The sequence below is a fragment of the Mercurialis annua genome, linkage group LG1-X (genome assembly GCF_937616625.2).
Source record: "Mercurialis annua linkage group LG1-X, ddMerAnnu1.2, whole genome shotgun sequence".
Classification (NCBI taxonomy): domain Eukaryota; kingdom Viridiplantae; phylum Streptophyta; class Magnoliopsida; order Malpighiales; family Euphorbiaceae; genus Mercurialis; species Mercurialis annua.
Genome location: NC_065570.1, coordinates 58,167,082 through 58,191,224, shown reverse-complemented (window position 1 = coordinate 58,191,224; position 24,143 = coordinate 58,167,082). Strand labels below are relative to the sequence as shown.

Sequence of the window (24,143 nt, the reverse complement as noted above, 5' to 3'; positions counted from 1 at the left end):
GTTGCAAATTTTGCAAGTAGCAGTGGCAGAGATGCGGCGGGCATGGAGATTGGTTTGCACTGCGAGAGAATTGGTTGCACAACGCCAAAGGAAGCAACTGAGCTTTGGAGGCCCTTTTAGATCCCAAATAGATTTCCAGAGAGAGTTTGGCTGAGAGACTGCCCTATGGAGAGTAGAGGAAAGCAATTTGTAACCTGACTTAACAGTGTAGATCCCAGAGTTGGTGAAATGCCATATCAAGCTGTCAGGAGAATTCAGTTGCCCGATGGGAATAGAGAGGATAAGCTTGCATTCTTCTTCTGAGAAAGTTTGTTGAATGAGGTCGGTGTTCCAGGAGGGGTTGGTGGGCATGATGAGGTCCGCGACGAGATTGATGTTCGCCGGTCTGGAAGTGGGGTGATGGAGTTTAAAGTTTTCAGAGTCCGGAACCCAGCTATGATTCCATATTTCAATGGAGTGCCCGTCTCCAACTTGCCAGTGAGTCCCTTTTAAGATGGTATCTCTGCCTTTTAGGAGGCTATGCCAGGCCCAGGATGGCTTTGATCCCAGCTTAGCATCGGCAAAGGACGAGTGGGGGAAGTAAATACCTTTGAGAGTGGCTGCCCAAAGAGAGTCAGTTTCATTTAAGAGCTTCCAGCTTTGTTTTGCAACTAGGGATAGGTTGAATTCAGCCATTTGTTTGAATCCGATGCCTCCTTCTAGTTTGGGTTTGGTGAGCTTTTTCCAATTGAGCCAATGAATACCTCTCTTGTTAATGTCTTCATTCCACCAAAATTTTGAGGCCAGGTTTTCCAACTTCTTGGTGACTGATATGGGAAGGATAAAGATAGACATGAGGAATGTTGGGATTGCTTGGAAGATGGCTTTGAGGAGGACTTCTCTTCCTGCTTGAGATAATAGTTTCCCTTTCCAGGCTTGAAGCTGCTTTAGGGTCCTCTCCATAAGGAAATCACAAGCTTGGATCTTAGATTTTCCCCAACTTGAGGGGATCCCAAGGTATTTGCCAATCGCGGTAACTTCGCCCACTCCAAGGATTGAGGATATGGATGATTTGCGGTTTGGGGGGGTGTTGGGGCTGAAGTATATCTCAGATTTTTGAAGGTTAATGTTTTGACCGGAGGCTCTGGAGTAGTGGGTTAAGATGGAGTTGAGGGTGTGGGCTTCTTGAGAGGTTGCTTTTCCGTAAATAATGGTGTCGTCGGCGAAGAGGAGGTGGCTGATGGTGGGGCATCTGGGATTGATTTTATAACCAATGTAGTTGCCTTGTGCTCTCTGACTATGAATGAGTCTTGATAAAACGTCTGAGACTAGAATGAAGATGTAGGGAGATAAAGGGTCCCCTTGTCTGATGCCTCTTGATGGTTTGAAAAGAGGGGTTGGTTGGCCATTCACCATAACCGCTAGATTGACAGAAGTAATACAGGCCATAACCCAGCTTGTCCATTTTTCATTGAACCCCAGACTAGTCAGAACCAAGTGGATGAAATGCCAGTCAACTCTGTCGAAGGCCTTAAGCATGTCAAGCTTCAAAGCGAAGAAACTTTTCTTGCCTGTTTTTTTGCATTTCAGACTATGAATGGCTTCATGATTCACTGTGATGTTGTCAAAAATGCTTCGGTTGCTGATAAAAGCAGCCTGCTCAGCTGAGATGATGTTATTAAGGATGGGTTTAAGTCTGTTGGCTAAGATTTTTGAGATAATCTTGTAAGAGAAGTTGCAACAGCTTATAGGTCTGTAATCTGCTAGGGTTTCAGGGGAGGGTTTTTTGGGAATGAGGGTTATATGGGTGTTGTTAATGGTTCGGGGCATTACACCAGAGGAGAAGAAATCATGGACAAGTTTGAAAACATCAGTTTTAATATGAGACCAAAACTTGTGATAGAAAGTTCCAGGGAACCCATCGGGGCCTGGAGCTTTCGTGGCTCCCAGTTGAAAAACAGCACGTTCAATTTCAAGATCAGTTATATTACAGCCAAGGGACAAGTTTTGATCCTCACTAATAGAGGGATAGAGAACAGAACGTACCTGGGGGGAGACCGTGGTGTTGCCTCTGGAAAAGAGTCTTTGGAAGTACAGAGACGTAGCTCTGCGAATTTTAGTTTCATCCTCCGTCCAGTTCCCATTTGGCAGCTTGATCTTTTGGAGCTGGTTCCTCTGCCTTCTAACTATAGTAGAGACATGAAAGAATCTAGTATTACGGTCTCCAAGCTTCAACCAGTTGATACGAGATTTTTAAAGCCAAAATTGCTCCTCCAAATTATAAGCTTCTTGAATCTCGTTAAGAATAATTTTCTCCCGCGAATCAGAGTCTTCATTAGACACAGGGTTACTCTGTATGGCTTCCAGGGCTGCTTTGAGACTAGCAATTTTTTTCTTTGAATTTCCAAACTTGGCAGAGCTCCATTTGCGAAGGCTTTCCTTGCATCTATGAATTTTGTGGGAGAAGCTGTTACGCTCCCCCAAATTGTTAGACCACGCCTGAGCCATGATAGGAATACAATCCTCTGCTTCGAACCATCTGTTTTGGAATCTGAACTGACCTCTTTTCTTTATTATACCCCTCTTGAGAATGGCCACTAATGGCCTGTGGTCCGATCCTATCAGGGATTCATGCCTGATGTGGGCATATTGGAATTGTTCCCGCCAAGGTATGTTTGCCATGCCATAATCCAGGCGCTCCATGACTTTACGGCGACCTACCTGCTTGTTTGACCAAGTGAATCTGGGACCCTTGAACCCCAAATCAAGAAGCCCTAGGTCTGAAACAAGAGAGTTGAAGTCAGAGAGATGGTTCCAGTTAATCGGTTTCATACCTTGTTTGTCCAGCGGGGAGAGCATGGCATTAAAGTCGCCGAGAGTTAACCAAGGAGTATCATCTCCTGGGTCAAGGGATCTGATTTGCTGCCACACTAGGGACCGATCGGAGGCAGAAGGGGCACCATAGATGCCTGTAAAGTGCCATTTCCCTTGAAATTCAACTGTTGCATCAATAAAGTTTTTTGTACTGTGGAGGATAGAGATGTGGCAAGGCTCCATCCACCAGAGCGCCAGACCACCGCTTAGACCTTCCGGAGCGACATAGAAGCCTTCTTTAAAACCCCATTTAGCACGGTATTTCTCTAACTTTGCTTCCTGTTGTTTTGTCTCACTCAAAAACACTAGGAAGGGGCAGTAATGTTTTATTAACCCATGAAGGGTTTGAACTGTCAAGGGCTGCCCTAAGCCTTGACAGTTCCAGGCGATGGCACTCATTGAGGGGGTGGTGGCACCGTGCCGGCCACCATGGCATCCGCTGAGAGATTTTGGTCATTAGCTGTTGGCTGGGAGGATTGGGTTGAGGAGGGAGAAAGTTGCTGCTGAGTAACTATGGTGGAAGATGTGGATCGAGCACGGGCCTTAAGCCTGTTTCTTTTAGACTGGGCTGGATTGGAGGGGGAAGAGAGATGACTGGGTTGGTCTATAGTGAAAAGAGGGGCTTTTTTGGTTTGGGCTTCAGGGGTTTGGCCCTCTAAAGCTATTTGTGATTCATCGATATTTAGGGTTGAAATGTGGGGAGTAGAAGGGGGGGCAGAGTTCGATGCAACTTTCCTTTTTTTGTGGCCGCCTGATTGTTCCCCTTGATCAGAGGAGATGTCTTTTCTGGATGGTTCTTTGACAGAGCCTATACTCTTATCAACTAACAGTACAGGGGCAGGGTGATGGGTGGCTCGTGGCTCCAAAACTTTAGTAGCAGGTAGCAAAAGAGTTGTTGGCGATTTAGACGTCTCCCCACTTCCTCCAGGTCGCATGTGAGCACCACGCTCCGTCTCCGTCACTTGTTGCGATTGTGTTGGTCTTGACCAGTTGTTTTCAGGCTGGACTTTCCTGGGTCCCCTTCGTTGTGGAGCAGAAGCTTCAACTCTGATCCATGGTCCGTAATCTCTGTGCTCTTCTCGTCGCAGCTCGAGAGATTCCATGGTTCTGATAAAAACACACTCTTTTGGGCCATGACCAAGTCTGCCACACTTTTGGCAGAAGAAGGGAAGTCGTTCGTACCTGATGCTAACCCATTTTTCATTCCCTTTCCTTGTGCTTGCAAAGCCCAGCGGGAGGGGTTGTCGGGTATCAACCCAGACTTTGATTCTCAAATAGGGGCTAATATCAAGGATGGAGTTTGGATCAATATCTGAGTCACAGTAGCCTGAAAAAACAGTGTTCCCAATTTGCTGGGCGTTTGAAAGGTTTATTTGGTTAAGCGGAAGACCCTCCACCTGGACCCAAAATTTTTCTTTGGAGAAATCCACTTCATTCAATGGGGTGCCTGGGTCCCAGTCACTGAGAATGAGGAGGTTGAATTGGACGTTCCAAGGGACGCCTAGGGTAATTTTTGTTTGTCTTGCACATTCTGGAATTTAAAGACAAAGACATTTGGGGTTCTTGTTTTTTGGATTTCAAAATTCTGAGTGGTGATCCAGATGGGGGATAAAATGGAGTGGAGGAGAGTGTCACCGTAGATTTTGGAACCCAGAATTTTCCCCACCAGGCAGAGACGTGTGAGACGTTGGGCTCCTTCGTTGTCTTCCGACAGCTGGAGAGAACATACTGATGATTGCAGTGAGCGCATTGAAGACTGTAGGTCTTCAATGTTGGGATCTTTTGCCATAGTAAATGCACGAAGGAAAGACTTGAATGCAGGTTGTTGCAAACTCAAAAACTGTGGATACTTCAAATTCTAACTCAAGAGCAGGGCTTTTGGAGAGAGAACACTCGTTTTATATGGGTATCTTTATTTGTGAAAAATGATGCATTCCATAATTCAATCACAACCATGTTGGATACTTAGCAACATCAGCAACACTTCACCAATAATGGGGAAGAGTGAGTACACCTAAGCACATAACCATGAGCTTGATGATCAAGTCGTACCAAAGATAAAATAAAAACTCCAGACGTAATTGCCTACCCAAGTCGAGTTATATTTTATTTACGAGCTCACCTAAACAAAAAATTTAAAATAAGAACTTAAGAAAAATGTATATTTTTTTTAGGCTTAATGGCAAAAAAAAAAACCAAACGTTTACGACTTGTTGCAATTATATCCAAACCTTTTAATTTTTGTAATAATATCCAAATTGCATTATTTTGTTATAATAATATCCAAATTGCACTTTTTATGTGAATTTTTTTGAGTTTTGCCATTTTTTGGGACTTTTACTATATTATTATACATCAAAACATAATAATAGCTTAATATCTTAATTGAAAACAACAAGTTTAGCCATCAATTTTACTATTATTGCTACAAAAAAATGCAATTTGAATATTATTGCAACAAAAAAAATACAATTTGGATATTATTGCAAAAATTAAAAGGTTTGGATATAATTGCAAGAAGTTGTAAAGGTTTGGGTTTTTTTTACCATTAGACCTTTTTTTTAATACTAGTTTCGCATTACGTGCTACGCACGTGACTCGTGGTGTAACTCGTCAATTTATGTATTAGTAGTTAAAATTTTTATAATTATACAAATTTATGTTATTTGTAATCAATGTTAAATCAATTAGAGCTTTTGTTTGTAATAATAAAATACTTCAATTAAAATTTAAATAAGTGACGTCAATAAAATTTATTTATAATTTAATCTATTAGTTAAATTTATAATAAGTATGCGAATATATTTTATGTATAATTAATATTAAATTAGTTAGATGATATTCTATTGTATTTATCAATTATTTATGTGTACTTATTACAGGTTATCCATATTTTAATTGAAGAATATAAATATAAAATTGTCAATCAAGTAAATTTTACTGGAATTAGCAATAGAAATTCTTAAAATAATTATTTAAAATAATTGATCATAACCTTTGTAATTAAGTAACCGATTAGTAAACAAAATATTCATTAATTTAACCGCATAATATCATTATATTTAGTAGATGTCTCTTATAAATTCATAGTTTTTAATAATTGTATATAAATTTTAATTATTTTTAATAAAAAAAGTAAATATAATGTCCAATTTTATATCTTTTTAAAATTTAATGTTGATATACTAAATAAAAAATAGACAATTTGGTTAATATTAATTTGGTTTGTAAGATATTTGTTTTTCGAATTTCTTTCATGTTCATATAAAATATATCAAACTCTAATCAATATAATTTATCATGTAGAATTTTTAAATTATAGCAACCAATTTAATGGTCATATACTCGTTTATTTATGTATTCATTGGTATATACCCTAATTCAACTTAACTTTAGTTGCATCGCTTTACGTGTTTCACACGTGGCTCGTACTGTGACTCGTCAAATAATAATCTTAATTATATTTCTAATCAGACTTATTTTCAAGAGTCTAAAAATTTATAAATTATATTATTAAATTAGTCAAAAAATTTAATTTTAATAGTTTAATTATTTTTAGGAGAAGTAATTTGGAATAGCTCGAAATTCATACATATGTAAAAATATATTTTAATTGATAATACGTCAAAATTACCATATATGTGGAAGTTTGCAAATTATATGATTGTTGCCCCTAGAATATAGGGGATTTCTAGCCTATATAAAAAATTTCAATCGTAATTAATTTAGTTTCTATTCAAATCAGATATGTATTTCAACTAAACTATATCCATTAATAAATATTTATTGATGATTGAATCTGTTCATTACTGTCTGGATGCAAGAATGGGAACTCAAAAGCTGACTGCCGAACATTAGGTAGATTCTGCTGGTAATATAAATCAGCAGGTCTCCAATCAAATTTGAAAGTAATCATGTGTTAAGTGTACAATTCTATTATAATTAGAACTCTAATTATAGTTAATTAGGTAATGACTATAAAACCTTTATTTACTAATAAATATAAAAGGGTTATCCGGTAATTTTGCCTGTCCCCCCCCCCCCCCATCCGTGCTTTTATATATAGTACTAGTTTTTCGCCACGTGCTACGCACGTGAGCGACATTTACATGACCCGTTATATATGAAAATTATTATTAAATATAATATATATTTGTAATTTTTTAAATCATATTTGAATTTAATTTTTGTGGTGTTATTTTAACTTAAATATGAATTAAATTATAAAATGTAATACTTTAGTATTCAATTAACTATTTTTTAGTTAAATTAAAATTGTAACATGTAAATAATTATTATATGACCCGTTATATATAATAAATATTAATTAAATTTAATATTATTGAAATTTATTGCTGTTGTAATAGCATAACATATTCTAATAATTAAACACTTGATATAGTAAAAAAGGCTAAATTTATATGAAAGCCAAAGAAAATGAGGAAAAATAAAATATAAAATTAAAGAATCAGTTATTTATCAGTAGGTTGAAAGCCAAAGAAAATGAGAAAAAATAAAATATAAAATTAAAGAATCAGTTATTTATCAGTAGGTTATAAAAAATATATATTTAATATTAAAAAAGACTTTAAAAATTAGTGATAATAATTTTATCATAAATTTAAGATGAAATTTTTTCAGGAATTATAAGAGATTGAAATTAAATATACCTCTTTAGCAGGGAAACAACTTCTTCAGCTGGAGCAACATGATCCACTTTTGCCATCAACTCGTACATCCATAGTTTTCCTGGAAAATTATACATTAAAAAATATTTAGTTCATGTGGTTTTATCATGGATCTTCGTGAACAAACTGAATTTAGGAATTGTTGGTGCAATGTGGGCGATGATTGTGTCGACTTGGGTGACTTTGTTGGGCGAGATTGTTTATGTTTTAGGAGGTTGGTGTCACAATGGCTTCTTATGCCATGTAAAATATCTAATTTTTAGATATTAACTTTTTATATAATTCAAATTCATATGAACAACTAAAACCTATTATTACAGTTGTTTATTTTACCGAATTTTTAATTATAGTAGCTTATTGAAATTAAACTTACTTATTTTAATATTTTTTAATATGAGTTGGAGTTGAACTCTTCACTGTTTTATTATTTTTTTATTTAAATTAAATTTTATTAATTTTACTTTTTAATATCAACAATACCCTTAATGAAACCTATTAACGTAATTTTACCTGTCCCTCCCTTCCCACATATAAGATAGTTATAGATATAGATTTGATTGGTTAGATTCACGAATAAAATATAAACCTGATGCATATAGTAATTAGTTGATATATTTATGAGTGTTGAATGTAATTATTAATGGAAATAAAAAGAGTGTCTGTTGTTGCAAGTTTGTGGTGAGATGGGTCCTTAGTAGGGAATGCCAAAAAAGGGTATGAAGTGTGGTTGTAGTTCCTCAGCAGCTAGACATGCTTCCCACCATGGAGGCAAGAGAGAGATGGGGATGAACTGTTTGCTTCTGTAGCTTTTGGAAACCGATTTTGAATTTTATTTATTTTTGGATTTTTTGGAAAGAAAAAAAGTCAATTTTTTAAAATAATTAGCATTTTAAATACTGTATATAGAAACTGGTAAAAAATATCTCACAGACTCACATTTTATTTTTTGGTAAGTTTTGATCCATCATAATCTAATATCATTTCGTGCAATACAAAACAACGTCATTTGATGAAGAAAAAGTATTATATCAAAACATGAAAGATGGAATTTTTTTATAATTTTTTTATAGTTTTTAAGTGTGATATTTAGAATGTTAAAACGAATTAAAAGGTGTTTTTTTCCATTCTTCCGAATACTCACTATTTTAGGTGAATGATATTAAAAAGGAGACAATATTGAGGGTAGTTTCATGGTTAATGTTGCACTTATTTGATCCATAAATTTTGTTGTGATTGATTTTGATTTGATTATGTATGGACCCAACTTTCACACTTTACCTCAGCGACACACTTCTTTCATTCCGCGTTTGGTTTATTATTTCGGAGATGGGTCCGGTTTTGAATCAAAATTTAATGCGGTGTTTTTATAATTAAACCGCACCAGATGATTCAATCTTTAATTTCTTTTATTTTGATACTAATTGGGGAGAGAGAACGCTTGTAAAAAAAAAATTAAATCCACGATTTCGACAGTCTAATTTTCAACATTTATATCATTTGAGCTACAGCTCGTTGGTGATTCAATCTTGAATTTGTTTAACTGCAAATGAAAATCAGTTTGAATTATTTCTTTTTTTACACGGTTCAATCTTTTAAAATTAATATTGTTATAAAAAAATGAAAATCATTAAACGGTAAAAATCATCTAATTCTTTATTTGCTAGTTAAAATGTGGTATTTATAATTTTCTAATTATATATATATATATATATATATATATATATATATATATATATATACTTTTAGATGCGGGTGTACATGTAGAATTAGAGTTTTTGAAGGAAATGAATATAGCTTTAAATTCGAAGTTTGCGACTTAAACAATCAATGAGTCTAATTTTATTTGAAACGAGTTGACAATCGATACATATCATCTTCGCTTGTGATGTTTGTCGCTTTTGAACCAAATTTAGTCGTTTCGCTTGTGATGTTTGCCGCTTTTGAACCAAATTCAATTGTTTGAGCCTCAAAAACTGTGCTTTATATATATATTTAATTTTTTATTTCCGCCTATAATTTTATTTTTAATTCAGATTATGGTTTCATTATTTTTTATATTTACATAAAATTTAAAAGAAGTTAGAAGCAACTTTTGAATGTAAAGAAACGGCCTTTTATTTTTTAGTTTCAGTATCTAGTTAATCAATAGATGTTTATTTTTAAAAAAATTATTCGAATCAATAGATGTTTATTTTTAAAATTTTATTCGAATCAATAGATTTTAAAAGCTATAATTTGATATTAATCTCCTAATTAATGTTTCATACTACATATTAATTAAAAATTCTTACAATTGTCCTAAACTATTTACTTGAGCGACATTGCTTTTGCTTCATAATTCAATCCACTCAATTATCGGTTCAACCGGTTAAATAAATATATTTATATATAGGCAAAGTAATTTTCATATCCACAATCTTAATTATTTTATCGAATATATTTTTAAACATAACTTAAATATTATGATCCAGCAATTTTACAGTTTGGGGCAATAACTGAACTAAAAATAAATTTATAAATCAATTGACAGCAACTTTAGCTAGAATGCGCTGTTTATAATTTTACAGTCTAAACCCCCAAATATTGTAATAAATGAAAATTAGATTGAAATGAATTAGGTGGTTCTTCCTCTTTACCCACCCAACCTTGTACATGAGAAATAAATTGGACCCCTAAAACATTATTGCACTCTAAACATTTTTTTATGAATAATTATTTTGTTGACGTGGCATAAATATACTATAAAAGGTGGACATACCAATGGGAGTTGGTCCAAGTGGTAAGCGTCTTGGTATCGCTTAAGCAAGGTCTCGGGTTCGAGTCCTTGTGAATGCAGAAAATTCCCACTGGAAGACTCACCCATCATGCCAGATGCGCGACACGGGTCGGATCCGGATTAGTCAAGGCGAAGTCTTGGAAACCGGATGGGCTTACCAAAAAAAAGGGTGGACATCACTAGCAAATAATGAATTAAACAACACAAATGAATAATTGATTCATCCCACTTAATACTATAATAAATCAAAATCATTAATTTTTTACATAGTTAAGTATCACATCAAAAACATCCATCTCCACTATAATTAATATCAATATAGCTACATCTTTATATGCCATCAATTTATTTATAGTTAAGGCCAATGTGCATTAGGAAAGTTTAGTATTAATAGCATATAGCTTTAGTATCTTTGACCACCAACTATGTACTTAAGCAAAAATATAAAAATATATTAAGGAAAAGGAGCAACTACAATGACACATGAATGTAATTAAACAAATGAGTATACATTCATTTAAATGAAACCCTGGACCCGCTTTAAAATCTGTTTTAATTTTTGTTTAAAATGTTGATTCTTTATGGATTTGAAAATGTTAAAAAATGATATGGGCATGGTGTAGATCTTGACCGGATAAAAACAGGAAATTGAAGATTTGGGCAGTGATGGGTAGAATATGAAGGGTGGGTGTTTGTCACGTGGCAATGCATGTTTGTTCACTCTTTTCAACTTTAACGAGATTATATAAGTAAATAAAGAATTCATTTAAACCGCTAGCGGAGTTTGCAAGGCATTGAAATCAAAATTATTATTCTCCTTTTATATTTTTTCTAATATTTATGTATTACTACTAACTCCATCGAATTTTCATCAAAAAAAACTCCAGCAAATTTCTTTTAAATGAATCAACTTCACCATATAAAATTAAATCGTCTGTTTGATATGTAACATTTGATTTAAATATTTAAAACAACCAATTAATAAAAAATATATTAATTAATAATTAATTTAATACTTTCTCTGTCCCATTTCAGAAGGGACATATCTCAATTTTATATAGCTCCTATAAAAAGGTCATAACATGATTTTTGTATAATTTTATAAAAAATTCTCTTTTATATTTTTTTATACTTTCTATAATTAATGGCCACTATTCTACACACAAACTTCAAAATTAAAATTAAAAAGGGTCAAAAAAATAATTATTTTCTTTTTAATTTATGTGTAAAAAAGATATGTCCCTTCTTAAACGGGACGGAGGAAATATATTTTATTTAAAGATGATACTTTTTTTATTAATTGCTAATTGTAGATAATTATGATATGTGTCACACTTAAATAAATGGCTCATAATTTTATACGTTGAATTTAAATTAGATGAGAGTTTTTTTTTTAATAAAATTGTCTATTTTTTATGGTCACATAATTTAATATTATGAATTTTCAAAAAAAATCTATTTTTTAATGATATAGTCAATAATTTTGTTTTATTAATCTATTGGCGGCTTTAGATTAACGTAATATAAAAAATTATTTATAAAGATTGTATTTTCGCAAAACTAACAAGAGTTTTAGGACAAATAAAGAAGAGAAAACAAACAATTCTAATGGAATAATCTTAATGTACTCTATTTTTTGGACACGAATGTAGAAGTATTTTTTTTATATATTGTAGAAAAATAATACTCCATCCATCTATTTTAGAAGTCCTATTATTTTTACACACAAATTTAAAAAATATTTATTATCTTTATTTTTTTATGTTTTGCTCCCATTAGTAATAGTAAAAAATTTCATAGAATTTTTTTATACAATGACTAAATGAAGAATACATATTCATTGAAAAATATTTCAAAAATAAAAATGATTTTTAAAAAAAAATAAAACATCTTAAAATGAAATATGAGACTTCTTAAATGAGACGGAAGAAGTAGTAATTAATTTGAGAGTTGATAGTATTAGTTATCTTGAAAAGTTACTCCCTCCGTTTATTTTAGTTGTCCATTTAGAAAAAATTGTACATATTAAGATAATGTTTTTTTGTCTTAAATTATAAAAAAATATTAATATAGTCCTATTAATTATAAATATTTTTTAAAGTAAAATATAAAGTTATTTATTAGATATGCGTAAATTTAAAAAACTAAAATTAAAATTATTTAAATTTTTAAATAGATAATTATTTATAGATAATAAAATTAGTTTAAATGGATAACTAAAAAGCATGGAGGGAGTACTATTTTAGAATGTAAAAAGATATATACTTGGTATATAATTAAATGGGGTGGAGAGGTGGGTCCATCACAGTTTGTCTTGAATGAGGGAATGAAGTAAATTATCTTTCTTTGTAAAGGATGTTCTTGCAACTTGCAAATCTAACTTCTTCTTCAACTTCTTGACAAACTTCTTATCTCTTTTCAATTTTTTTTCTTTTCAAAAAATTTATTTTCATTACACTTGAATGCTTAGCCTGTTTGGCAAGCAATTTTCAAGCAGTGGCCTGACTAAAAATAGTTTAACACTAACACTTAACTCTGCTAACTATTAGGCTATCTTTGTTAATTTTTTTTTTCATTTTTCAAGTAAAAATAACAAAATAAAAGGTTTGTGCATAAGTTTTCTTGTATATATTCATTGAAAAAGAAAAAATTACTTTGTAGAATCCAAATTTTCTATTATTTTAATTTTTCATATCAGTATTTTAACTTACAAAAATAATTTTTCTTTATTCCAAATTAATAGATAATTTAAAATAAATATAAATATTGAAAAATTAATTTGTATATAGATGACTTAATTCACAAAAATACCACATCAATTCTTAGTTTATTAAATAATATTTTTGTATCCTTTAATAATTTTTATTTGCTTTAATTTATGTTATTGTAATAATTAAAGGTACATATAATATTTAATTATTAAAGTAATAATTAAATTTTATAATTTATAATTAAAAAAATAATTTTTTTATTAATTTAAGACTAGAAAATTATCCTTTATGTTCCCTTTTAATCGTCATTTTTAAGTTTTTTTATTCCAAAACAATTTTCTGTTATAAATTTTAATAACAATTTTTCTTTTATTATTATTGCCTTTTAGTTTAGCAAGTGAAGTAGAGAGAATATTTACGATACATTGACATTTATATTTATGTAAGATCATTTTATTATTTAAGGAAATTTAAAAAGAAAATAGAAAATAGTAAATAAGTAATTTATTAGTTTGCTAATTATTATTTTCTAAAAAAAACTAGGAAATTATTATGTGTGTAAATAACTTATATAATCCCCCAGTTCTTTTATAATGACCATTTGTTAAGTTTTTTTTTCAAAATATTTGTCCATTATAAGTTTCAATGATAAATTGTAAAATTATTTTCATTGTTTCTCTTTACTTTAATCAGTGAGATGTAGAGAGTATTTATTAATATGTGGAATTTTAATATATCAATGCATAGTTATTTTATCATTTATTTGAAATTTTAATAATTTTTTTAATATGTGTGTTTTATTAAAAATAGACAATTAAAAGAAAACAACGAGAGTATAAAATAGCAATTGCAAATTATGTCAATACAATTGAAATTTACTTTGATCTTTGTTATTAGTTTAATGATCGAAAAAACATTAACAATACTCATTTAATACGATCATAATAAATTAAATTAGTAAATTATAAAAATTTGAATTTAAATAATAAAAATAACAGATTTAGAAAAATTAAAACATTGTATAATCTTCCATTAAAAAATACCCCAAAGAAAGAGAAAAAGGGTTTTGCTTGGTATAGCTCAGAAAAAACATGCACTTTTTTGTTAGTTTGCGTAGGATATAAAATATTAATAAAATGAAAAGGCTTATTTTTAGTACTCACCGGTCACTACTACCTTTGTCTAGTCACTTCCTCGTCTCCTCTTCCCATCCCCACCTCCTCTCTCTCTCCATCTCTACAATTATTAGTAGTAGTATATCTTTTGCTAGAAAAATATCAACTCTTTAAAACCCAAAACTAAAACCATTCTGGTTTCAATACCCTCTTTATATCAAACCCACCAAAAAAAAAAGATGCTTCTGTCTCCTGTTACCCTTCAACCCACTCTTTTTTCTGCTTATGAACCATTACTCCATCAATGCGTTTTGATGTTTAGTGCTGCGCAACACCAAGTTTTGTAGATTTTTTTGGTGAAAGTTTTATTCTTTATGGATTTTGGTGCTGTTGGTTTGGAGGGGTTGGTGGGTTCGGACACAACCACAACTAGTAGCAGTGGTTTTGGTTCTCTTGCTGCTACAGTTTCGGGTTCGGATCCTGACACGAAACACAAGTGGTACGGATCTGGGTTTATCAAGCAAGAAAGATCTTATTCTCCTGCTGATGAAGATGAATGGAGAAGCTCTAAACTGTCCAAAACTACGTCAATGAATCATTCACATTATAAGAATCATACTTTACTCAAATCTAATACTGCAGCTCCGTTCGCCGGTGATAATGGTCAGCAGCAGATGCTGAGCTTTTCTTGTCCTAAATCAGAGACTCAAAACTCTACGTTGCCTTACTTTCAACTCACTTCTTCTGCTGCCTATAATAGAAATACAGGTATATATAAAGTTATAGTGTTGACGTTGAAGTGTAAGTTAAGCTAAGCATACCTCATTACTTTAGGAAATGAAAATGAAGTCTCTTTCTTGGGGAGTAACGGGTTACTACATGGGTAAATTTGCATGCTTTTTAAACAAAAAGATTAGACTTTTGGGTTTTGATTTAAGTAGAAGATTGGATAGTTTTGAGGTTTTTGATTTATGAGTAGTGAATGGAGGTCTTTTCAGGGAAATCTAGGATTAGTCTTTGTTTTTCAAGTCATATCAATTTTCTTTTTCAAACAAGTGGATAACTTTTTTCTATTTTAAATTTTAGCTCCTCTAAAATCTCTGTCTTTCTGTTTCTGGTTCATGGAGTTTGATAATGAATCAAACAGATCATAACAGTGTCAGTGTGCATAAAAGAAGTTAAGTTTATGACGGTAAAACTGAAAGAACCAAGAACTGTTCACCTGAAAAACCTTCTCATTTTCACTTCACTTCTTTTTAATTTCTTTTTCTATCAAAGACTACGAATTGATGATTTTGTATCCCTTATAACGTTCCCGACAAAGCTATGATTTTTTTACCAAGATAGCCTTTTTGGATTTTCCATTTTGCTGCTAATTACTACTATTGATTTTTTTGGCTTTTATATCTCACCATTCTTTTACCTGATCATTTCTTTCTTTTTATTTTTTATTTTTTGTTTGATAATTATTTCAGGGCATAACTATGGCAATTACAACACTGCAAATCTGTATGGAGTTTATGCGGATGCCAGAGGACCATTTACTCCATCTCAGTGGATGGAGCTTGAACATCAGGCCTTGATCTACAAATACATAACTGCTAATGTCCCTATACCATCTAATCTGCTTATCCCCATAAGAAAAGCTCTTGATTCTGCTGGTTTCTCTAGCTTCTCAGGCGGACTTCTCAGACCCAACCCATGTAAGTTGTTTCTTGATCTGGGATTGAGGAAAAAAAACAAGTTACTAATCTTTTTGGTCCGCAGTATTTTCATCTCTATCTCCTAAAATGTTTTTCAATTATATTATATTGATCTTCAAAGTTGCCATCTTTATCCTGTCTTATATCTCAAGTGCAAGATTCTTACTTTAGTGTGTTTCTATTTACCAAGTATTGATTCATCGGTAATGGTTCAGTTATACAAATACAACTTCAAGTACAGATTTGGCTTATTGTTTTGTGTTAAAAAAATTGATTTTTTCAAAAAGCTCCAAGTTTAAGCTATATTAGCGAAGTTCTTGTAGTTAATAGAAGAATATAATATTTCTTATTTGATTTTTTGATGGAAAAATATAGTGTCATGGGGTACTTTCCATCTGGGATTCTCTAACAACACCGACCCAGAGCCTGGAAGGTGTCGTAGAACAGATGGGAAGAAATGGCGGTGCTCAAGAGATGCAGTTGCTGATCAAAAGTACTGTGAGAGGCATATGAACAGAGGCCGCCATCGTTCAAGAAAGCCTGTGGAAGGTCAATCTGCCCATTCTGCTGCTGGTGCAGCTGTTACTACCATCACCACCACTACTGCAAAGCCAATGTCCACTGCCTCCTCTTCAGTTTCACTTGTGGGCCCGCATAGTGGCGGAATTGGACAGCATCAGCAGCAGCTCAAGAACTTGCAGCCTGATAACTCATCTAATCTTTCTGCGACTGGCAGGTAAAAAAAACAAAATTTGAAGATTATATCTTATGGACTTGTGTTTATCTATTTAAGAATATATTGTATACTTTTAGGCTTTTAGCATATCAGATGACTATATATTTCAGTTTAGCATCAGATCTATCTTTTAAAGGGAATCAGTGCATACTTAAATTTCTTTTCTAGGAACTGGCTCTGGTATTAGCTGCATATGTAATTGCAGGTGTTTCTGTTATTTTAGGATGTTTTTCAGTTGATTAACGGCTTCTGTATTTGGTAAACCCCGTTGCAGGATGTTTCTTAATAAAAAAGAGAAGGTGGGTGAGCGGCTGCAAGATTCACATGGGCTGTCGATGTTATCGTCTAACATTGACCTGAAATCTAAAGAAACCCCTCTCTCCATCTCAAAAGATTCATCGCATATTGCTTTCGGACTTGTCAACTCTGACTCTCTCCTGAATCCATCACATAATGGCTCTACAATAATTAATTGCAGAAACTTTGGTTCTTCTCATGATCTCACTGATCAGGAAACTGTTTCTCAACGTTCTGTTCGCCAATTCATGGATGATTGGCCGAAAAGTCAGTCTGATAGATCAGCTGTTTCTTGGCCTCAACTTGATGTGCAACCAGATAGAACCCAGTTATCGATTTCAATCCCCGCGGGCCATCATACAGATTACATGTCCTCTACTTCCTCTCCAAACAACGAAAAAGTAAATCTTTCACCGCTAAGACTATCACGTGATTTTGATCCGATACAGATGGGTCTTGGAGTTGGTAGTGTTATTGATGGTCATAATCGAAGGCAAGCGAATTGGATTCCAATCTCTTGGGAGAATTCAATGGGCGGTCCTTTAGGTGAGGTTTTGCACAATACAAGTAATAGTGCTTCGGAGTGTAAAAGTTCATCAGCACTGAACCTGATGACAGAAGGTTGGGACAGTAGTTCTCATGTAGGTTCATCTCCCACCGGAGTGTTGCAGAAGACTACGTTTGGTTCGCTTTCGAACAGCAGTGCTGGAAGCAGCCCAAGAACTGAGAACAATAAAACCAGTGAAGGGGCTAGTATGTGTACTGATCTATTGGGTTCGAGTCTTGTGCATTCAACTTCATTGCCCGCCTTGTAGCTTGATTCGATCTGCAAATTAAGCGCGTTATTAGACGACGAAAGAAGAGTGCAAGTTTTATCTATGCTTTATTTATCAGTTTCTAATCAGTATGCTGTTTTGTTTTTTTCCCTTAAATTTTATTTATAATATGTATTTGTTATGTCCATGCTTTTGCTAAGTAAATGTAAACTATTTAGAGAAACTAGCCAAGGAAGAAAGACGACAGGCTTGTAGTCTGGAATTATGGTTTATATGAACTCAAGTTTTGATAATCATCTTTGCAAATTCTTGTGTTTGATCTGCTACTACAATCAATTTTCTTGGTTTAAGCAGCTTATTTAAGTTTGATAATTTTCCCATTATAATGAAGTTGACAGGTAGCTACAATGTAATTTTTCTTACGTACGTTTTTAAGTTTAGGAAAAATGTATTGTATTTGGTGCTGGTAGTTGTTGAAAAGAGAAGCAAATACAACAGAACAATCATTTTCATTCAACAGAACTTCTCAGTTGCACAGAGAGTTGGAATCCAGTTTGATTTTTGTTTAGAACAAAGTTAGGATCCAATCAAAGTATTCCAAAATTTGATTACATTGAGAGTTTCAGTTCCAAGAGTGGCTATTATTAACATTTTGTAGTTAGATGAATGAGAATGACCTGCTATCAGTCCATATGTATCAAGATTCAGATTTTGGCCCAAATCCAAAACTAATAGTATCAAAAAATACAGACCCTTTTGGATTGAGACTTGGAAGTACTATTCCTATCTTGTCCAGAAAAATTCCTAGATAAATTTCAAGTCTTTTATTTACATTTTCCTGTTCTTAACCTAAAGACTCATCCATCAGCACAAATTGCTCCCATTAGAAGGAGCAATATAGCATGGAGCTTGTCTAGCCTGGAAGAGATTTTAGGTAAATTGACTAGAATATTCTGCACCATCAAACCCAAATAGCCTTTTAATAAATGCACTTACCTAATTTTTTTCCACTGAAAGCAGTTGTTTTTGTTTCAAATAAGTCCTTTTTGGAAGGTCAATTTTGAAAATCTATACCTTTTCTTAACTAAAATGACCAACTTGTAAATAAATAGTAGTATGAAGGAACAAGAGAAAATATCAAAAAGAAAACAGAGACAAAAAGGAAAAACAAATTGAAGGCAGGCACAAGAGAAATACAATACAAGACAGAAAAGGTTACACTTTTTCAAAAATGGAAAATTATATTCAATAGCAAGGGTAAAGTGGTAATATGATTATCTTTGTCAAAACACAAAATTTCGAGACCAAAAAGTTATGTTTTTTTTACCTTCATTTGGAGTCCTCTGTTTTCTCTCCTAATTTAATTTCCAATCCAAACAAGGCCTTAACTCTTAAGTGCTACCTTTGTCTCTCCACAGTCAAACCCCTCTTCTATCTCTCTCTCCAATAATTTTTTATCTTTCCAAAATATCAAATGCCAAGCAAAGCAACCAACACCAACCAGAGTTTGCTTTTCATTTGAGCTGATAATCTTTAACCAATCAAACCCATTTCCAAATCCTCCTAAAATGAATAAAAAAACCAGTTTCTTTCTTGCCCATGGCTTGAAACTCCACTATTTCTTCGAAGGAGAAATTTTGTAGTTTTTGGTTTGGTCATTTTCATTTCTTTATGGATTTTGGGGTAGGGGGTGGTTTGGAGGGATTGGTGGGTTCATCAGATCATGAAACAAAACAAGAATGGTACGGATCTGGGTTTCTTAACAAAGAAAGATCTGGTACTACTGGTGATGATCAAGATGAATGGAAGAGCTCTAAACAGTCAAAGACAAACGTTTCTACCAAATCTAACGGCAATACCAATCTTTTCGGTGGTAATGGCCAGCAACAGCAACAAATGCTGAGTTTTTCTTGTCCCAAATCAGAATCCTTCTCCTCTGTTGAGAGAAGCTCTCAGAATGCTACATTGCCTGGATTTCATATCACTTCTTCTGCTTATAATCGAAGTTCAGGTACTGTAACTATACTGACCAATATTAAGAGTTTGATGTAGTATTATCTTTGTTTGTTCCCTCTGAGGGAGTAAATGCATGGAGACAAAGGGTTTATTAGGAGATAAGGTTGTTTTAGTAAAATGGACTGGTGTCATTGGTTTTCTTGAGCGCTGATTCTTGGCACTAATTAGGGATTCTTTTTCATGGAAATCTACAGCTGGTTTTTGTTTTAAGTCATGTCAAGCAAAAAAGTTGACATTTTTTTCTTTCTTTTCTTGTAAAAAGAAGTGGTCTTTCTGTTTCTAGGTGATGGGTTTTGGTAATTAATCAAATCTAGGAGACCAGTGTGCACAAAAGAGGAAAGTTTTTGTGAAAGTGAAATAGATAAGACCAGAAAAACAGATGAAATTCCCATTTTTTGAATGGGTGGAGAATCCTTTTATTGATCTTTTTGTTTTCCATCAGTTTTATTCTTCCTGTGGTTCATGATTATTGCAGACAGAGCTATGATTTTTGGTTATGAGTACTCCTCCCTGTTTTTTTTTTTACCAAGATTTACAGTTTACTGTCTATTGATCCTTTGAAATTTTGGTAAATTTCTTCCAATATTTTAACATGTTGTTTCCTTAATTTATCTTTCAGGGTACAATTATGGAAGCTTTAATTATGCAAACATGCATGGATTTTTTACAGAGGCTAGAGGGCCATTTTCTCCATCTCAGTGGATGGAGCTTGAACACCAGGCCTTGATCTACAAGTATATAACTGCTAATGTCCCAGTACCTTCTAATCTGCTTATCCCCATTAAAAAAGCTTTTGATTCTCTTGGCTTCTCTAACTTTTCCGGTGGACTCCTCAGAGCTAATACATGTAAGTTTTCTCTCTTTAATTATGGAATAAAACCACAATCTCTTAGTTTTCAGACCTAGTACATGTAAGTTGTCTATTTAGCTATGGAATAAAACCGCTATCTTTTAGTTTTAGTTGCAGAATTCGTTTACGAGATTGATTCTCAATTTCTTGACATGAATCTCAAAATATCTATTTTTAACTTTCTTTCTGTGAGTGCAAGAATGGTATTTTGCTTTGTGCTCTGTACTGTTCCAGTAGTAACAGTTGTAATGGTCTTTAATTCAAATTGTCTGTGAATGCAATTTATTGTCCCATGAAAAAGAAATGCAAGCCTCAGTTTTTAGCTTTGTTCTCTTGAGTATATCCAGATACAAGTTACTACAAGTTTTCTTACTATTAAACTGCGATTGAGATTCCCTAGCTGATTACTTCGATGTTCCATTTTTTGTGGCAAATTTAGTGCCATGGGGCGCTTTCCATCTGGGTTTCTCGAGCAACACCGACCCAGAGCCGGGGCGTTGCCGTAGGACAGATGGGAAGAAATGGCGGTGCTCAAGAGACGCGGTTGCTGATCAGAAGTACTGTGAGCGGCATATGAACAGAGGCCGTCATCGTTCAAGAAAGCATGTGGAAGGCCAATCTGGCCATTCTGCTGCTGCTGCTACAACTATTACCAATGCAAAGTCGACACCAAATGCTGCACTATCCTCCGCGTCAGCATCAGTGCCGGGGCTTAAGGGCAGCGGTGCATCCAACAATGTCACCATTGCCCAAAATCAGCAGCAGCAGCTTAAGAACTTGCAGCCAGATGGCTTGTTTAATCTTTCTGCAGCAACTCCCCTTAACAGGTAATATAAAATGAGGTTATATGCTAGTTTGCCGTTTCAAATTCACAATAATATGGCATTCTGATCTGATCATCATTTCTGTTTCGTTTGAACTTGGTCAGCATTTTAAGTGCTTCGAGAGAAATTCATTAATCTGCCTATATACTAATTATAATTGCATTTAGTCTAAAGGAGTTTATTCCATGTTCCTGATGATTTGTATACATTGTAATCTCTCTTGCAGAATGTTCTTTAGTAAAGACAGTTTGGGTGAAAGACTGCAAGATTCATCCAGTGAGTTCATTCTATCATCCGATACTGATTTGAAATCTAAAGAAAACCCTATTTTTTCTCCAAAACAAAATAGCTCATATCAGGAGTCTTCACAAATTGAGTTTGGACACGTCAACTCCGATTCTCTCGTTAACCCTTCACATAATAGCTCTTCATCGGTTAGTTGCAGAGACTTCAGCACTGCTCGGGATGGCACTGAACAGGAAACTGTTCCTCAATATTCCAGTCGTGAGTTCATGGAGGGTTGGCCTAAAAGCCAATCTGATAAATTCGGTGTCTCATGGCCTCAACTGGGTGTCCAGTCAGATAGAACTCAGTTATCCATTTCAATCCCCATAGCTTCTGCAGAGTTCAAGTTCCCTACCTACTCTCTAAACAAGGACAAATCTGCTGTTTCTGCTCCAAGGTTTTTGCGTGATAATGACGGGATTCAAGTCCCATGGGAAACTTCAATGGGTGGTCCTCTTGGAGAGGTTTTGCATAATGGCAGTAACAGTCCCCGGTTAGGTTTATCACCCACGGGGGTCTTACAAAAGACCACATTTGGCTCTCTTTCGAATAGCAGTGCCGGAAGTAGCCCACGAGCAGAAAATAACAGGACCACTGAAGGAGCCAGCCTCCGGCATGATATTCTGGGTTCAAGCCTGATGCATTCTTCTTTGCCTGCACTTTAACTGCTTTATCTGGTGATGTAGTTGCAGGAGGAATTATTTTTATCTCTGTTGACTGGATATTAAACTACTTAATCAGTCTTTGACATTGTTTTTTTATTTCCGACTGAAATCTTACATGATTAATTTGTACCTATTTGATTTTCTTTTATTGTATTTTAAGTTTTTGCTTGTAATGGTAGATTCGTTAAAAGGCCAAGCTTGTCCGGTCAAATTAAGTTACCTTTATCGATTTATCAATATAACCCAGGTTTTTGTCGAAGCTTTTCTTATAAATTGTTCATATAAATCAAGATAATTATACTCTCATAGAATAATATAGACCCAATGGCACAACTTGGATTGGAAGTCATAATTTCCCGGAATGTGGGAATTTGTCAAATTGCCTCGAACTGGTTATTAACAATAAGCAAGCAAAATGAGATGCAATGCTCAAACTTGTCAACATGGGAAAACTGAGATCATATCTCATAGTACTTCAAAAGAAGCAACATTTCAATGAAAACTTTCTCCATAGAGATTGAAATTGAAGTTGAAAAATAATTGAGAATGTGGAGGTGTGCGTAACCATTATCTACAGTTTTCAAGATTGAGGCTTTAAACACCACCATGATTTCATTTTAAGGAGTTTGACTAAATGCGATGCAACATTAACATTCTGCACTGCAAATTCAGAGCCAATCTCCTTCACAACTTTCAAATTTCAATTCAGTCAACTGTAAATTAAAATCAAATCTAGAATCAAAATAAAACAAAAAGAATGATATAAGGTGAAACTGCTCATATTCTATGGGTGTATAGAGAGTCTGTCATGCCATGGCTATAGCTTTCAGAACGAGGAATTTTTTATAATCATCGCAGTCAACACTTCTTTTTCAAAATCCACATTTAAACCAGTATCAAGAAAATAAATTTGAAAAATATTCAACGAGAAAACTTCAAATCAGAGAGCTGGGTATAAAATTAAGTAGATAGAAGCAAAAATTTTTTGAATGGAAAGGAGCAAATAAAGCATAAAATTTGAATAGAAGCAATTGAAAACGATTAAGTAGCCGCTGCACGTATTGGTTGCAAGCAGTTGCGGCACTTTAAATAGGCAAAGAGTGCAGAGTCTATAAACCTAACCCTAAACTAAAACATACTACTAGTAATCGGCAAAAGACAACCACGCCCTTTCATCACCTTCATTACAACACGCTGTCGTTTTAGCTTTTAATGCACAAGCACAACCCACAACACAAACGAATAACGACGATGCAAAGCAGATTACCTTCTTTAAGCTTCTTAGGCTTTTAAACGCTGCGTTTTGTAAATCTATTTTTTGCATTGGTTTCAATATCCAATAAATAATTTTTAAAAAACAAGAGTTGAGATTAGCAGCTTAAATATCCATTAATATGTACATAAAAAATCATTATTAATAATAATGGCAATCATTATATTTTCTTTGTATCTTTTTGTGATTTTATGAATTTTATAAAAATATAAATTTATCCACCAAAAGAAAATTTAATTGACACAAAGAGATAGTAGTGAACTTGATTAAAATCCAAGATAAATTTTTTGGTTTTTTTAAAGTTAATCAATATAGTTAATTTGATGTGATCTTAACTCAACCAAAACATGATTTAACCATTAACATATAGAAATTTGACTTCTTCCTAAATGTTATGTTTGTGTTATTTTTAGCGAAACAATTTTTAATTTTTAATTTTCGTAAGACGATATGTGAATCAGGCGGCACATATTTTAACACAATGTGTGTTCCATCTAAAACCATCATAAATGGTTTTTGATATTTTCAAAAAAATTTACAAATATAATTGCTAAGAATTCTATTTAATATAATAT

The 24,143-nt window shown here is 33.4% G+C and overlaps 1 protein-coding gene and 1 non-coding gene across 2 annotated transcripts; one reads left to right on the top strand and one right to left on the bottom strand.

The window, feature by feature from the left end:
- The first annotated feature begins 14,207 nt into the window (after positions 1–14,207).
- Positions 14,208–22,428, top strand: LOC126673818 (uncharacterized). The gene is made up of 8 exons (XM_056104851.1): positions 14,208–14,911; positions 15,619–15,846; positions 16,222–16,582; positions 16,857–17,690; positions 19,263–19,666; positions 20,291–20,518; positions 20,961–21,348; positions 21,572–22,428. The coding sequence occupies exons 1-8, from the start codon at positions 14,518–14,520 to the stop codon at positions 22,293–22,295; spliced, it is 3,561 nt and encodes a 1,186-aa protein (XP_055960826.1). The 5' UTR covers positions 14,208–14,517; the 3' UTR covers positions 22,296–22,428.
- Positions 22,429–23,066: 638 nt separating this feature from the next.
- LOC126666416 (small nucleolar RNA snoR8a) lies at positions 23,067–23,157 on the bottom strand. The gene has a single exon (XR_007637917.1). It is a non-coding gene; the product is annotated as a small nucleolar RNA snoR8a (small nucleolar RNA).
- Between the last annotated feature and the right edge of the window lie 986 nt (positions 23,158–24,143).